This window comes from Dama dama, chromosome 23 (assembly GCF_033118175.1).
Source record: "Dama dama isolate Ldn47 chromosome 23, ASM3311817v1, whole genome shotgun sequence".
Lineage (NCBI taxonomy): Eukaryota > Metazoa > Chordata > Mammalia > Artiodactyla > Cervidae > Dama > Dama dama.
The window spans coordinates 18,663,666-18,679,277 of record NC_083703.1 but is presented as its reverse complement, the minus strand read 5'-3'; the positions used below and the strand labels follow the sequence as shown (position 1 = coordinate 18,679,277).

The 15,612-nt window shown below is 48.0% G+C and overlaps 2 protein-coding genes across 3 annotated transcripts in view; both read left to right on the top strand.

Moving 5' to 3' along the window:
* Nucleotides 1-8,479, top strand: part of CCDC3 (coiled-coil domain containing 3) — a 93,037-nt gene extending 84,558 nt beyond the window's left edge. The window contains exons 3-4 of one of the 2 annotated variants that reach the window (XR_009689907.1): nt 6,717-7,610; nt 8,331-8,479. Coding sequence is in view for 1 of the 2 variants with exons in the window: in XM_061125647.1 (XP_060981630.1) it covers nt 6,717-6,992 (276 nt within the window). In the remaining variant the exon portion in view is untranslated. Of the gene's footprint in view, nt 1-6,716 lie in introns of both variants that reach the window. The other variant, XM_061125647.1, reaches the window with a different exon arrangement.
* Nucleotides 8,480-14,495: 6,016 nt separating this feature from the next.
* On the top strand, nt 14,496-15,362 carry LOC133044236 (PRELI domain-containing protein 1, mitochondrial-like). Its single transcript, XM_061125651.1, has 3 exons — nt 14,496-14,994; nt 15,028-15,247; nt 15,338-15,362. Exons 1-3 carry the CDS (start codon nt 14,496-14,498, stop codon nt 15,360-15,362), a joined length of 744 nt encoding a protein of 247 aa, XP_060981634.1.
* The last annotated feature ends 250 nt before the right edge of the window (nt 15,363-15,612 follow it).

Here is a 15,612-nt window from a genome sequence, read left to right as displayed (position 1 = left end):
ACTTTACTAGCGTGTGAGATGAGTGCAACTGTGTGGTAGTTTGAGCATTCTTTGGCATTGCCTTTCTTTGGGATTGGAATGAAAACTGACCTTTTCCAGTCCTGTGGCCACTGCTGAGTTTTCCAAATTTGCTGGCATGTTGAGTGCAGCACTTTCACAGCATCATCTTTTAGGATTTGAAATAGCTCAACTGGAATTCCATCACCTCCACTAGCTTTGTTCATAGTGATGCTTCCTAAGGCCCACTTGACTTCACATTTCAGGATGTCTGGCTCTAGGTGAGTGATTACACCATTGTGATTATCTGGGTCGTGAAGATCTTTTTTGTAGAGTTCTTCTGTGTATTCTTGCCACCTCTTCTTAATATCTTCTGCTTCTGTTAGGTCCCTACCATTTCTGTCCTTTATTGAGCCCATCTTTGCATGAAATGTTCCCTTGGTATATCTAATCTTCTTGAAGAGGTCTCTAGTCTTCAGGGGTCCTTAAAGCCAGTTCCTGATCTTACCACAACAGGGAGTCAGATGGTCTTGGGACAGGACTTCACAAGGGCCACGTGGAACCCAGTGCCCACTTTCCAAAGGTTGTTCCTGCTTCTCTGTTAGTTGCCCACTTTTAAATCCCTGAACTTGATTCTGTTTCAGCCTGCATCCCTTCATTCATTAAGGGCTTTATTCCATGCCAGGTGCTAGACACAAAGATGAAAAGATGGAGCCCTTGCACGTGAGTGGCTTTGACTGTCCAGGAGAGAGTCAGACTCACAATGTGAGAAACTTAACAATGGAATAGGGGAAAGATGACATGGCTCTTTCTGGAGAAATCAGGGAAGGGTTCACAGAGGAGGTGACCCTGCACCCTTGGAGAATAAGAATCGTCTCAGGGTTTGTGGGGTAGTTAGTGGAGGTTTCCTAAGCAGGAGTGCAGAGGCTTAGATAACTGGAGGGATAATTGAGGGAGCCCCGTGTGGAGGAGTTTTTCAATCAGGAAAGTTCAGGATGAGTAACAGTCGTAAAGGTTCATATGTATGTCAGGAGCTATGTCAAATGCTTTACATCTCTTGTCTGATTTTACTTTTAAAATATTTGGCTTCACCAGGTCTTAGTTGTGGATGTGGAATCTAGTTCCCTGACCAAGGATCAAACCGGGCCCCCCTGCACTGGGAGCAGAATCTTAGCCACTGGACCACCAGGGAAGTGCGTATTAACATTTCATCTTCAAAGTCTGTCTGTAGTGGAGACATCACTGTCCCCGTTGTATAAATGAGGAGGGGGAGGTGCTGAGGCAGCTGCGGCGAGGCCCCGCAGTCAGATGGGGCAGCCAGGATGCTGTCCCAGTGGTGCTTGGTTCTGAAGCCCGGGATGCCGGATACCTGCAGCGTGTCGGGGCAGGGGGAGCCCCAGAAGCAGTGCAGCCCGTGGGAAGAGCACCCCGCCCCAGCTCAGCCCCCACCTCCGCTGCCCATCCTCCACGCAGCCTGTCTGGGCGTGTGCGCTCCCTTCTGGGCTCCGGGCACAGGGGGACAACGGCATTTGACTTGGGGTGGAGCAGAGGACCGGGCGCCAAGTCAAACAGAGTCATAGGAACCTCAGCTTGTTTCTCCAGAGAGTTGGCAGTAAAACTGCCCTGTGGTCACTCCTGTGGCTTGGGACTTTTCTCGGTAGCGCTGGGTGTCATCCAAATTATTACTGTCGAGTCATTTAGGAAGCAGTTCTGCTCTGCCTTGGCTCCGCTGCTCGCCTCCTTGCCCCACTCTCTCTAAGAGGTTTAAAAACAGTGGTAGAATGGAGAGACAGGGCCCGAGAGAACTGGAGAGAACTAGGGTTGAAGCCTGGTGGGCTTGCCCTCAACGCCCCCAGGAGTTCCCTGCTTCACACAGAAAAAGGAGGCGTCTTGGCCTCTGACCTTGACTGGGTCAGAAGACACAAGGCAGGGTGAGCTTTGCGGAAATGACAATTCGTGTGACCAGTGACCCACTTCAGAGCGCCTCTCACCCTGAGAGTGGATGCTCCTGGGCAGTGTGCGTGGTAGGTTCCAGGAAGCTTATCTTTCCAGTGTCCCTGGGGAATCACTTTAGACTCAGTGTGTTAACCACTTTGAAAAGAGCTGTTTTGTGAATTTCCATCTGGAGGCGTGAAACTGGCAGCAGTCTGTTGGGAGAACCCCTGAGAACTTGAGCAGGCCGCCCAGAGTAGTGCTCACACTTTGGTGTTTGAAAGTGGTGTGAAAAGGATGTGGGGTGGGCAGTGAGGGTCTTGGGGGACTCTGGGACCCAATGCTATTTTTGTCCTTTGCACGCCTCTACACTCCTTGTCTGTTTTCCCTCCAAATGCATCCAGTTGTCAACTGTTACCTTTGCATCTCGGTTTGCCTTGAGCTCCTCTCAAGATGAGGGTTCCAGAATTTTCTCCTATAAAGGGCCAGGTTCAATTTTAGGCTTTTTGGATCACACCGTCTGTGTTGCAGCTCCTCATCTCTGCCACTGTAGCAGGAAAGGAACCACAGACTATGTGTAAACAAAAGACTGTGGCAGTGTGTTCCAATAAAACTTTATTCACAAAAAGGGGTGGTGGGCCACATCGGGTCTATGAGCCCTAGTCTGTTGACCTCTGTTCTTGGTTTTAATTTCCTTTCCACCCCCCCTGTTTTGAATCTCAAGAACAGAAGTGAAATATGAAAAAGGCAAGTTGTTGATCACTGTAGCCACTTTGGGACTTGCCTCATTTTTAACATTTCAGAAAGTACACTTTGTCTTTATAGGTTAGGTTATTTAAATTGAAAACAGCTGTGAAGGCAAGACTCCTCTCAATGAGCCTCTGTGTGTCTGCTGCCATGAAACAGTAATTTTTAATGTACTGTCTTTTTGTTTATTAGATACAGAGCTTAGTGGTGGAGTAATTCAGGAAGCACTTTGCAACATACAGTGCCAGGCATGGTGTAATAAATGCTTCTTGCTGGAATGAACAAACATGTATCATCTAGAGGTGATTCTCCATTGCATATGGATTCTATACATACAGTAACACAGATACAGTTCCTTAATAGGAAGATCTCAGAGTCCTCCTCCGTCTTTCTGCTCCAACTCGGACCCTGCCCATGTCAAAGGGAGGCCGTGGGACCAAGAAGCTCTAGTCATTCTATTCATCCTGTCTTAATAACTACCCTCTTCTAGCTGTTTCTGTGCTACATCTTGGTTTCTCCAGGCCATTGTCATGGTGGTCTTTAGAGAAGGGAATGACAGGGAAGCCTGGTGTGCTCCTGTCCTTGGGGTCGCAGAGAGCTGGACAGGACTGAGCAACTAAACAAGAAGAATGGGGAACAGCTGGCCCCTGGGTCTGAGGGATGCCTGTGAAGAGTGTCAATGTCTCAGGGGTACACTAACGTTCTGCCAAGAGCTTGTGTTTTTAATTAATTTGTATTGGAGTAGAGTCGCTTTACAATGCTGTATTAGTTCCTACTGTACAGCAAAGTGGATCAGGTATATGTGTACATATATCCACTCTCTTTTGGAGTCCTGCCCATTTAGGTCAGAGCAGAGTTCCTGTGGTATACAGCTGGATCTCATTAGTTATCTATTTTATATACAGTATTAATAGTGTATATATGTTGATCCCAATCTCCCAAAGCACCTCGTCTTTTCCTGCTTGGTGTGTATACATTGGTTCTCTATTTCTATTTTGCAAAGAAGAGAATCTATACCATCTTTATAGATGTCACATATATGTGTTAATATGACATTTCTCATGTGTGTGAAGGAAAGAGAGGAGGGAGACAAGGAAGTCACAGTGAGACCTGAGTGTAACTTGGGAACTTTGTGCACCATTCTTTTTTACATTTATTGTTTTATTGGAGGATAACTGCTTTACAAATGTGGATCACCATAGTTATACAATGTCTCCCCACCTGTCTAGGTCGTCACAGGTCACCAGGCACTTATAATGTGTCCACCAAGTCAGTCTGTAGGGCAGGAATACAAAGAACAGCCAAATAGGTTCAACTGTACCTTTTTCTAAATCCCACATATATGCATTAATATGATTTTTTATGGCTGAATAATATTCCATTATATATATTTGTAACAGATCTTTATCCATTAAAATATGGCCCTTTTCCCCCCTCACTCTGGGGGACCACAGATGAATCAGGTAGTTCCTAAGAGCCCAGACAGAATAGTTACATAGAAGAGAGAGATGCAAGTGTCTGTCTTGTCTTTTTGTTCTTTAAAATCCCACTAAATAACCCAAGTTGGAGTCTCAGGCAGTGTGGGTTGTGTTTCAAGGCTGAAGAGCTCCACTGTGCTCACAAGTCTGGCAGACACTTGCAGGAATAGTTGGACAGCTAAAACTACATCACAAAGCAGACACAAACAAGTCTTCAGGGTAAAGGGGATGGGCGTGCAGGGGTGAGGACCAAGGGAGGAGAGGTAAAGAGAGACGGGACAGAAGAGACTGCAACGAAGGACACTGCTGCTTCAGTCAACCTGCATGCTTCCAGAAAGGGTCAGTGAAGGAGGGAGCAAGCACCCTGTCCACTGCGCACCGAGGTGATACTTGTGTGTTGTCTGTGGGTCCCCAGCCTGCAGGGGGGAGTCACCCATGTATAGCAATCTACTGCTCCAGCCTGTTCCCAGCGGGACTTTTCTTGGCGGTAGGAAATAAAGGTGAGAATGTTGGAAGGACTGAGTTTCCATCTACTACACAAGATGAGGTCTGAACCTCTGTCATCAATCTCTGGTCAGGGATAGCCCCCTGGATCAGGGTCTGCAGGGCGTGAGGAGAGCCTCCTGCCACTGCTGGCCAGAGTGGGCTGGTCTCACAGACTTGCGAGGGGTGATGCTGGACTGCCCCCTGTCTGCGCTCTCAGGAGGCAAGGGGAGAGAGAGTAGAGAGTTAAGGGCAGGGAGAGGATAAAGGGGAGTGGGAAGCATTGCCTGAAAAAAGGTCCTGAAGGGTCCTGAGGCCCCAGGAAGGCAGACTTACCAAACGTGGTGATGCTAAAACCAGAGGTTCAGGTGGCCTCTTTGCTTCCCCGTGGGTGACATGTTCAGTGGTCCCAGGGGTGCCCAGAAACTCTCCCCAGAAGGGGGAGACACTGAGCGCCACAACATGTGTTACCAACCAGGGTTCTTGGCCTCCTTAATCAACAGGAATTGGTCAGAGGCCTGGAGAGAAGTGGGAGGGAGGACAGACAGGTTCCCTTACTTGCCTGCTCCTCATGGTGGTTGTGATTTGTATTTTCCTGATGAGTAGTGATGTCCAGCACCTTCCACATACCAGTTGGCCATCTGTATGTCTTCTTTGGAGAAATACCTGTGGAGATCCTTTGCCCGAGAGGGTCTGGTGAAACTCATGGATCATTGCAGTGTCCATATCCAGGACTGGTGTCTTTTTTAATGCTTCAAGATTAACATTTTCATTTATAAACACACAAACTGCATATGTAGGGAAACATCGGTTCTGTGGACACAACAGAATACTAGATAAATACGGGCAGGCAATCAGGAGGAGGTGTGCAGAGATGCATGGGTGGGCAAGACTCCTCCTGGGTCCCCTGGTGGATCATAGTTCTAAAGTCACTTTTGTTCACAGATAGATGCCAATTTTTTGTTGGGGCAGGGGAGAGGGATGTCTTAGGTGGTCACGATGCTTCAGCCTTCTTTGTTGTTTTCTGTGTGTGTGTTTATATATAATACTATTATAATTACTATTTTATTAGATATTTATCACATAATAGAATAATTATAATTATTCTAGATGATATATAATATGTATTTTTGCACATGTGGGAGTGTTTCTATCAGATGAAGCCTCAGAATGACTAGATCAAAGGCTAAATGCAGTTTTCATTTTGATACAGCCAGATTGTTCTTTATAGAAGTTTACTCTCCACCTGCAGTATATGAGAATGCCTATTTCCCCAAATACGGACTCTGATTTTATAAAACGGTAAAATCAAAATTTCATTTTGTTCAAAGAAAGAAATCCATTGTGGATCTACTTTGCATTTACCTTATTAAGAGTAGGGTTAAGCTTTTCCTATGTTAAAGAGATAATCGTATATTACCTTTACTGTAGACCATCCATATTCTCTGTGCATTTTTCTGTTTTGGATTTTGTTCTTTTGGGTCACTAGAGCTGTCTTTTTTGCTAGAGTGACAAATATTTAGAATTTTTCTTTCCTGTAAGAAACCAAAGGGCTTAGGTAAGAAACAACTCGATTTTTCAGAAGAGGTGCTTACTTGCGGTTCATCCCACAGCTACTAGAAAGATTTCCAGAATGAGGGTATTTGCACCTTGGTGCCAGCAAGGCTCTTTGGCGGAAATACCCTGAAGGCCCTCTGTGGACCAAGTTTCCCTAGGTGATCCTCAAGCTTTGGCTTTCCTGGAAAATGTTCTAGACAGATTCGAACTGAACAGGTAAAAGTGCTGACTGCTCCAACAGGGGAGGGACAGGATGCAAATGGATAAGCACGTAAGACAAACCATGGAGCATCTGTTTACAGCACAATTATCTAGGTACCCAACACAGAAAGCAAAAGAGGGGCTCTGCAGTGGGGTCCACAGGGTGGAAGCAATAAGGAGGTATGAGGGCTGGCTTTGTTCCGGGGTCAGGCCATTAGTGACTGGAGGCCTGTGCCTCGGGGCTGGCAACCCCAGGAAGCTTACCTGGGGAGGTTTCTGAAACTTACCTGCCTCTCTCTCCCCTCCGCTTTTCCTCCCCAGCTCATGTGTTCCTCGGTGCAGAAGGCCCTGTTTGAGGAGGAGGACCACGTCAAGAAGCTGCAGCAGAAGGTCGCCACCCTGGAGAAGCGGAATAAGCAGCTTCGGGAGCGGGTGAAGAAGGTCAAGCGGTCCCTGCGACAGGCGCGGAAGAATGGCCGCCACCTGGAGCTGCTGAACCGCAAGCTGAGCGAGAAGCTGGCGGCAGCGGCGGGCGCACTCCCGCACATCAACGCGCTGGGCCGCGAGCCCGCGGGTGCCCCCTACCTGCGGGGTTAGCGGGCATGGAGCGCCAGCCTCCCCTGGTCCCGGGCGGGGCCCCTTCCAGGGAGTGGAAAGGGAGGCGGGACTTGTACACGCACATAGCTCAAGAACCCTCGTAGATGACGTTTTTACTCTGCATTTGGTAGCGGCTACTGGGTTTACGGGGCAAGTCTCCTGTCTCCTTGGCGGCCCGATTCCTGCCCTCCCGTGTGCCTGGGGCCTGACCCTGGCAACAAGGAGCAGCTGGGAAAGTGCACTTATTAGGGAAAGAACATTTCAAAATCTCTCTGGGGGCACAAGGACCCAAGGGGTTCGGCCTCCCTTTTCAAGGAAAGGCAGTGTGGTCTCAGTTCTGAGTGGCAGGACCACCCTGAGCTTGGAGGAGTGGGGGCACCTTCTGGTGTCATTAAGACAATGAACCCATCACAGGTCAGGGAATGGAGCTGGGAGTCGGGTGGCAGGTAATTGAGTAGGGTGAACAATACCTGCTGTCCAACAGCAGCTGCCCAGCATCCCTGGAGACTCCCGTGGGCCACTTCAACCTAAAGGGGAACTGCCTTTATGGGCCTGTCGTGTTTCATCACAGCACATTTCTAAGTTGGAAGAGCCTGAACCTCCATGGCTGAATTCGAGGTGAGCTGACCCAACATGCTGTGAACTTCTGTTGTGCAAAGACATTTCTTTACCAACCGGGGCCTGGGGACCTTGCCTCATAACTGTCTGTGCTCTGCTCATGAAAGGGCTTGTTGCAGGCCTCCTGATCCTGGCTTCTTTACACAAATGCTTTCCCCCCACCTTGATGGTCCAGACAGACCCCAGCAGTAGTGCGTCTGTGTTGGCCCACTTCTCACCGCGGTAGATTCTGTGTATGGTCACTTCACCTTCTTTGGGAAGAAACCTTTAGCGAGAGAGGTATTGTGAATATCTTAGTTTTTGCCGTGCTAACACTTGAGCCCTTGACCTATCCACATGTGATCAGATCCCAGGTGTGTGATTAAGTAGTCACCCACCCCTTGGTTATCTAGACCAACCACTTTCCCTTTCCTGCCCCGTAACCACCCCAGATATAGGAGGGCCCGATAATGCCATCCTCTCCACTGGAAATGCTCAGATTTCCATCCACTGCCTTTAGAAAAATCATGTCCTTCTTGCTCTCAGTGACTGTCCGGGGCATGAGCCTTGTGTCCCTTGGTGGCAGGCGATGGCCTCAGGGGAGAAGTTGATGTCCCGGTCTGCACAGCAGGGCGGCTTCTCAAGGGCTCTTCACTGCCACGCTTCTGCCAGCACTTTATTAGTCGTAGTCTTCACAGTCTGGTACAACAGGAGGTGCGTCTTCTGGTTTCTTCTTCCCAGGGACGTTGCATCCTGGGAATGTCTGCAGGAAACCCTGCAGTTTCACTGCCACCCGTGGGTGATTCACAGCCAGCGTCTGGAGAACTGTGGAAGCTGGATCTCTTCAGATGCGTTATGTTCTGCCTTTTCAATAAAGATGAGCAGTAGTTCAGCCACAGCAGCAAAGTGATGTGTGTTTCTTCTGGAGCAGGGGGACTGCGGGATTTCCAGCTTGAGCCTGGAAAGGCCATTTCCATCCTCTGGGGTAAGCACCTGCAGGTCACACCTAGGATAAAGGGGAGACTGTCCACCTTTGCTGTCTCCTGGGTGCCCATCTTCCCACACACCTGCAGCCGAGCTGTGGGATCCTGGCCTCACCTCATGAGGGACGTGCAGCTTCATTACTCAATGCCTTTAACAGTGCACTCAGATCTAAGCCCACGGGAACTCCCCACGTCCCCATTATCCGCTGCGCTGTCATCTTACAGCAGCCCTCGCCACTGGCTCATTGAACGAGTAGGAATTGTTCATGCAGGAAAAACCCAGGAACTGCTCAGAACTTCACACACTTTAGCCAACCTATCACAGCACGGTCTCTGAGCCATGGGGTTTTGTTCCACTTGGTGCGATTTTGCCAAAGTCATATAACAAGCAGGAGGTCAATAAATTGTAGCATCTTTTAAACCCGTGTCCCCAGGAGTCACAGACTCATGGCATATGGCCCATGCCTTCTGTGGGGTGAGGCTTCTGTGTCTGAAGGCAACCCTCACTGGACTACAGGTCTGGGCCACGGTCACACACCACCCCCACACCCCTCCCTGTCCTCATTTATTTAAACACACATCACACATTTGTGGTACCTGCCCAGCAGCAGAAGTTAACAGGGATTCCTGCTTCTGTGGTGTGAGTCTCCATCTTCCTCGGGGGAGAAAGAAGGTGAACTCCAACCACATGACTACAGATCAGTTGTTAGCTCAGCAATGTCCACATTCTACGATGGTTTCAAAAAAAAAAAAAAAAAAAAAACTAAGTACCCAGAGTGGTTTAGACTCTTGCGCACACATCTCATTTAATATTCCTAATAATTTCATCAATAGTGATTCTGATCACCATTCTCCAGGAGGAATCTGGGGCTTCACGAGATTACATTGCACAGTGTACACACTAGGACAGGTGGCCCATCAAGGCTCCAAGTCCATCTTCCTTTCTCTGTTTGCATGTGCTCACCTGCAGGATGGGGATGGCTTCACTCCTGCCATAAAGGCTGTCAAGAGGGTTAAAATTACTCCTAAAAATGCTCAGCATGATGCCTGAGAGCCCATACGCACTCAATCGGTATAATACAAATCTTCACTGTGAGTGTTAAGTACTCACCAGAAAGGCCCAATGCATGTCATAAGGAAGAGGATTAGTGGGATTCCACGTGATCATCTCATCACCTTTCTAATCACTGTACAATATTCCAGCTCTTTTCCTTTCTTGTTTCTGAACCAGCTACTTTTCTTTCACAATCAGTAGTTGGTTGTTCCTCTAAATTTACCATGAAAATATAGTCCATCAGAAGTGTTTCCTCCCCTTCCTAGGATAGCACAAACTGAACTCAAGACTTCAAGTTTTATTCAGTGGATAGGCTGAGACCTAAGCCTGGGAAGTGCCTCTCAGGTAGCTCTGAAGGGCTGTTCCAAAGAGGTAAGGGAGGTGCCTTTCAGGTAGCTCTGAAGGGCTGTTCCAAAGAGGTAAGGGAGGAGCCAGAACACATGAGTTTTTTCAAAAACAAAACCAGGTAGACCATCAAAAGATTACTGTTAGTTAAGGAAAAACCAGACATCTCAAGTTAAGGAACTGCTCGCTTATCTATGTATGGGAAGATAGAAGAGGCTGGGCTCACTGAAATCATTCCTTTGATAAGCATCTTACCTGTCGAGGGCCAGCATCCTATTTCTCTCTATCCTGAGTCCCCTCAGGGTGCACAGTCAGCTGCTGCAGTGGCCACACCATCCTTTGTTTACTGATATGGCAGGGGACATTCTTCATCTACACAATAGTGTGTCATTCTCTAGTTTGCCCCGCTTCTCTCCTCCCTCCCAACTCAAAGGAAGAAACATCACATCCCTCTGACCCACATCCAGGGTCAAATCCTTTCTCCTGAGTCCATATTGCTCCTCTCAAAACCTGGCTCCACCAATGTTCCCTCATCATGTGTGTGTTGCCTTTTTTACTAAGTAATTTTATACCACAGATTGAAAGTCATGTCAAACATAAATGCAGTGCAAACTGTTCATGTGTAAACAAGAGAATGAATGCATACAAAATATGTGCAATATCATGAACCCTAGTGAAGGCGCAGAAGCTAGAAGACTTGAGGCCAAGTAATGCCTTTGAACTAGGTTTTCAGGTAAAATATAGGATTCTGTATAAGTGAACAAAAAGTATTTTTAGAACCAGTATGACCCAAATATTGCACAGGACCTACCCTACAAAATCCATTCATTGTTCATTTGCTACTGAAGTTTAACTGGGCATCCTGTATTTTTCTTTGCTAAACTTGGCAACTCTACTCTGAGCTTTAGTGTATTTTCACTGATAAGATAATATTACCTAGATAGCTCATCTGGCTGTTAAGATACTCAAACGGGGTACAATGATAGCATGTCATGAATCTTTTTTGACTTTAATATATTCAGCTTTATGGATATCTGCTGATGTCTCCAAAGAAGAGACAGTCAGAGAGCGAGAAGGAAACAGAGACTAAGACATGGAGAGGGAGACGTGCAATAGCAGGGACCACCCACCGAGCCCTCCGCTGCCTGAGCACGTGCCCGGGGTGACAGTGAGACGGGAGGCTGCTCTTGCTCTGTCCGCCGTCTCCCTGACGCTGCTTCTCATCATGTGAACACCTGGTGGTTGAAGAGTGTGACTCTAGTGTTAAAAGATACTTACTTTTAAAACGTATTTCCTAATTGGAGTATACTTGCTTTATGATGTTCTACTATACAAGTGCATGGATCAGCGGTGGGTACACATACATCCCCTCCCTCTGGGGCCACCCTCCCCCCCTCTAGGTCGTCACAGACCACCGAGCTGAGTTCCCTGTGCTGAGCAGGTGCCTCCCGCTAGCTTCTGTTTTACACATGATAGCATCTATATGTCAGTCCCAATCTCCCATTTCATCACACCCTCTCCTTTCCCTCCATGTCCAAAAGTCCATTCTCTACATCTGTGTCTCTATTCTTACCCTGCAAATAGGTTCATCAGTACCATTTTCTTGATTCTATAGACATGTGTTAATATACAATATGTTTTTCTCGTCTCACTTCACTCTGTATGACAGACTCTAGCTTCATCGGCATCACTAAAAATGACCCAATTTCATTCCCTTTTATGGCTATTCAGAAACAGTTTAGAAAGGATTGAGGCTGTCCTTAAGGATGGTGACACTGAAGGCCCCTGGACTCCTTGCCTCCAGCGGACACACCAAATGGACAGCGACACAGAGCAACTCGCTCTGAAGAAACTCACTCACTGGTTAAGCACCTCTTACAAAATGAGGGACCAAGATAATGCCTATGTTGAAATGAGTAGGAAAGGCTGAGACACACTCTTGCTAAAGCCCCAGCGGTGGCACAGAGCCCTACAGTTGAAAGGGAAGAGCCAAATGCCAGCTTCTCCTTGAGGGATGAAGGGTCTGGACCCCATATCTACAACTCCAGGTTTTAAGATTCCCACCCAGAGGCCTCCAGACAGGTACCTAGCTCTAAAAGTCAATGCGGTTTGAATCCACCAGTTCCACAGACAACGGGAAGCAAAGCAGCAGTTGTTCAAGGCACAAGCACGCACCTCAGCAATCCCAAGGTCAGCGCAGATCAAGCCCACCTCCCAGTCTCCCTCTGGATGGGGTCTACTTGGATACTTTAAATGCTGCTGCCTGAGGGTCAGGCCTCTAACTGAGCACCTATCTAGGGGCTGACTGCGATCCTCCCCAAAGGTACCACCCCTGCCTGCTCTCTCTGGCCTGCTCCAAGTTGCCAGGGCCCTCCCTGAAAGAAACCTGTACACACATCTGCACCTCAGCCTTTGTGGCTACTGGTAGCGGATGGGTCCCCAGATCAGCCATCTATGACAGCCACCAGGGCGTGCCTTCAGAAGCCAGAGAGGACAACAGAGGCGGTTTTAAACTGGACATCCTCCTCCCCCTAGGGCTTAGCACAGAGAAGGCATACAGAAATGCTCAACTCTCAGTCCTGTCCTGAAAAGAGTCTATTTGTCTACTTCTAAAGCTTCTACTACCCACTCCAGTATTCTTGGGCATCTCTGGTGGTTCAGACTGTAAAGAATCCACCTGAAATGCAGGAGACCTGGGTTCGATCCCTGGGTTGGGAAGATCCCCTGGAGGAGGGCATGGCAACCCACTCCAGTATTCTTGCCTGGAGAATCCCCATGGACAGTCCACCAGGGTTTGCAAAGAGTCAGACACGACTGAGCAACTAAGAACAAAGCTTCTGCCTGAGGGTCAGCCTTCTAATGTGTTCTGCACCTAGGGGCAGACTGTGATCCTCCCTTAAGGGCAGGGAAGCCAGCAGACACCTCTCCCTCCAGCCTGTCCCGGGTTGCTAGTTATCTCCCTGGAAGGAGCCTGGACACATGTTTCTCTGCCCCAGCTTTTGTGGCTGCCTCCTCAGGGATAGGTACCCAAGCTGCTTGGTTCTGACAGCAACAGGACTTACATTCATGGAGTGAACAAAGATGTTCTTAACACATTATTGACCAAAGGCATATTACTACTCTTCTGTTACCCAAACATTATTCATTATACAACTTATGACTGTCGTTATTATTCACATTTTGCACTGTGAGGTTTTTGTTCCTACCTTATGTATATTATAAATGCAAGTTAATAATAGTATAAAATTTTCAAAAATGATGCATCACCAAATTTTGAGTGAAGAAGAATTTTTTGGTCAGTTTTATGCAGATACTTTCTCTTGATTGTCTGAGCAACATATACCTTAGTGTCTCAGGAGAAGATTGGAGAAGGAAATGGCAACCCACTCCGGTATTCTTGCCTGGAGAATCCCCATGAAAAGAGGAGCCTGGCAGACTTCAGTCCATGCAGTCACAAAGAGTCAGACACGACTGAGTGGCTAAGACAGAAGAAGACAGTCCTTTAGGGCTTCTCTGGCGGTCCAGTGGCTAAGAATCTGCCAGCCAACGCCAGGAAGATGGGTTCAGTCCCTGGTCAGGGGAGATTCCACGTCACATGGCAACTAAGCCTGTGTGCCACAACTACTGAGCCCATGCGTCTAGAGCCTGTGCTCTGCAAAGAGAAGCCACCGCAATGAGAAGCCTGCACACTGCAACTAGAGAAAAGCGCCCCCTGCTCTCCGCAACTAGAGAAAGCCTGCACACAGCAATGAAGATCCAGTGTAACCAAAAATAAATTATAAAAAAGATGATAGTTCTTCAGGTATAGTTATCACTCAGATGATTTGAACATTAGACCAACAAAAAGACAAAAAGCCTTAGTGACTGACTCTGGCACAGAAAATGAAAATGAAACTCATGGTGTTGGAGGATGCTCCTCTGCTTCTGCAGAAGAGTGGACTGAAGACATTTCATGAAAATTAGAAGACTTTATAGGTGTGTCAGATGTAACAACTGAATGTATTAACCTGTAAAGTGTTACTGAAATAACAGAATTTTGGGTAACTGCTATTTTGTAGTCGCTTCTCAAACTTCTCTCACCAACAGAATGAAAACTCATGTAAAAAGTATGATAAAGCTTTAAAATGGACTCATGTAACCAACAGTGACAAATTTATTTTAAATAAGTTTCTTGAATTCATAATTTTGATGGACAAATAAGAAAGTCACACTGGACCCATTACTTGAAACACCTATCTTTCCCAAGGTGATGACGAGAAGAAAGTTTGAACAAATAATGACATTTCTTCACTTTACCAATAACTTGCAAACTCCACTCTCTGAAGACAGATGTTCATAAGTTAACACACTTCGGGGTTATTCCGATAATTCCTTATGGTGGCGGCTGGTTGGGTGCGGTGCTGTAGCGACTGAGCCGCTGCTAGCACGGCGGCCGTGCATTGAGTTCCAGCCTGGCCTCCGCGTGTCCCCGGGGCTCCACACCCCTGATGCTGCCCGGGCGCTGAGCCCACTTTGGCCAGGACGATGATGAAGTATTTCTTGGGCCAGAGCGTGCTCCGGAGCTTCTGGGACCAAGTGTTCACTGCCTTCTGGCAGCGGTACCCAAATCCCTATGGCAAAGATGTCTCGACGGAAGACAGTGCGACCTCTGACCAGAAGCTTCTGTCCCAACAACTCCTGACGAAGATGAACGGGATGCCCCGCTGGGCTGAGCGACTGTTTCCTGCCAATGTTGCTCACTCAGAGTACATCCTGGAGGTTTCTATTGTAGCCCCACAAAACCAGACCAGGACCACCTTCACCTGGAACATCAACCACGCCCGTCTGATGGTGGTGGAGGAACGATGTGTTTACCATGCAAACTCTGATAACAGCGGCTGGACCGAAATCCGCCAGGAAGCCTGGGTCTCCTCTAGCTTATCTGGCGTCTCCAGAGCTGTCCAGGAATTTGATCTCGTGCAGTTCAAAAGCAACATGACCAAGACTATGAAGGGTTTTGAATACACCTTGGCCAAGCTGCAAGGTGAGGTCCCTCCCAAAACCCTTGTTGAAACAGCCAAGGAAGCCAAGGAGAAGGCCACGGAGACGGCACTGGCAGCTACAGAGAAGGCCAAGGACCCTGCCGGCAACGCAGCGAACAAGCAGCAGCAGCAGTTCGTGCGGCCAGCCCAGGCCCCAGACAGCAGCCTGGCAGACTACCGGCTCCAGTCCCTGTGGCCCTCCTCCTGTGCTTTATTATTAAAAGCCAGCTTCCAGTCCTGTCGCCTGTCTGGGTGGTGGGCTGGGAGTAGGTGCGCTGTTTGACATCTCCAGCACAGCCGGCTGGTCACCCCTGTCTGAGCTGGGCCTCCTTACGCCTGCATCAGGTGGCTGAGGACAGAGGCGCAGTGACTTGCCTGGGGTCACGGCATCCAGGTGAAGTGGTCATAAATGCTAGACCGTAAGCTCCATGAGGGCAGGGACCATTGTTTTATCCTCTGATGTGTCCCAAGTATCTGAAACAAAATCTTGTGTGTAAAGGCACTCAATAAATACTTGTTGAATTCAACCAGAAAAGAAAAAAAAAAACCACTTTGGGGTTATTTTCTACCAAAATTTCAATTGATCTATATACCCAAACAGAGCTATCACTAAATGAGAC

Coding starts and splice junctions, on each gene's coding strand:
- LOC133044236 (XM_061125651.1), top strand. CDS start 14,496: ATGATGAAGTATTTCTTGGGCCAGAGCGTGCTCCGGAGCTTCTGGGAC. Junction 14,995..15,027: donor CACCTTGGCCAAGCTGCAAG/GTGAGGTCCCTC, acceptor TTGTTGAAACAG/CCAAGGAAGCCAAGGAGAAG. Junction 15,248..15,337: donor TCCTGTCGCCTGTCTGGGTG/GTGGGCTGGGAG, acceptor CGCCTGCATCAG/GTGGCTGAGGACAGAGGCGC.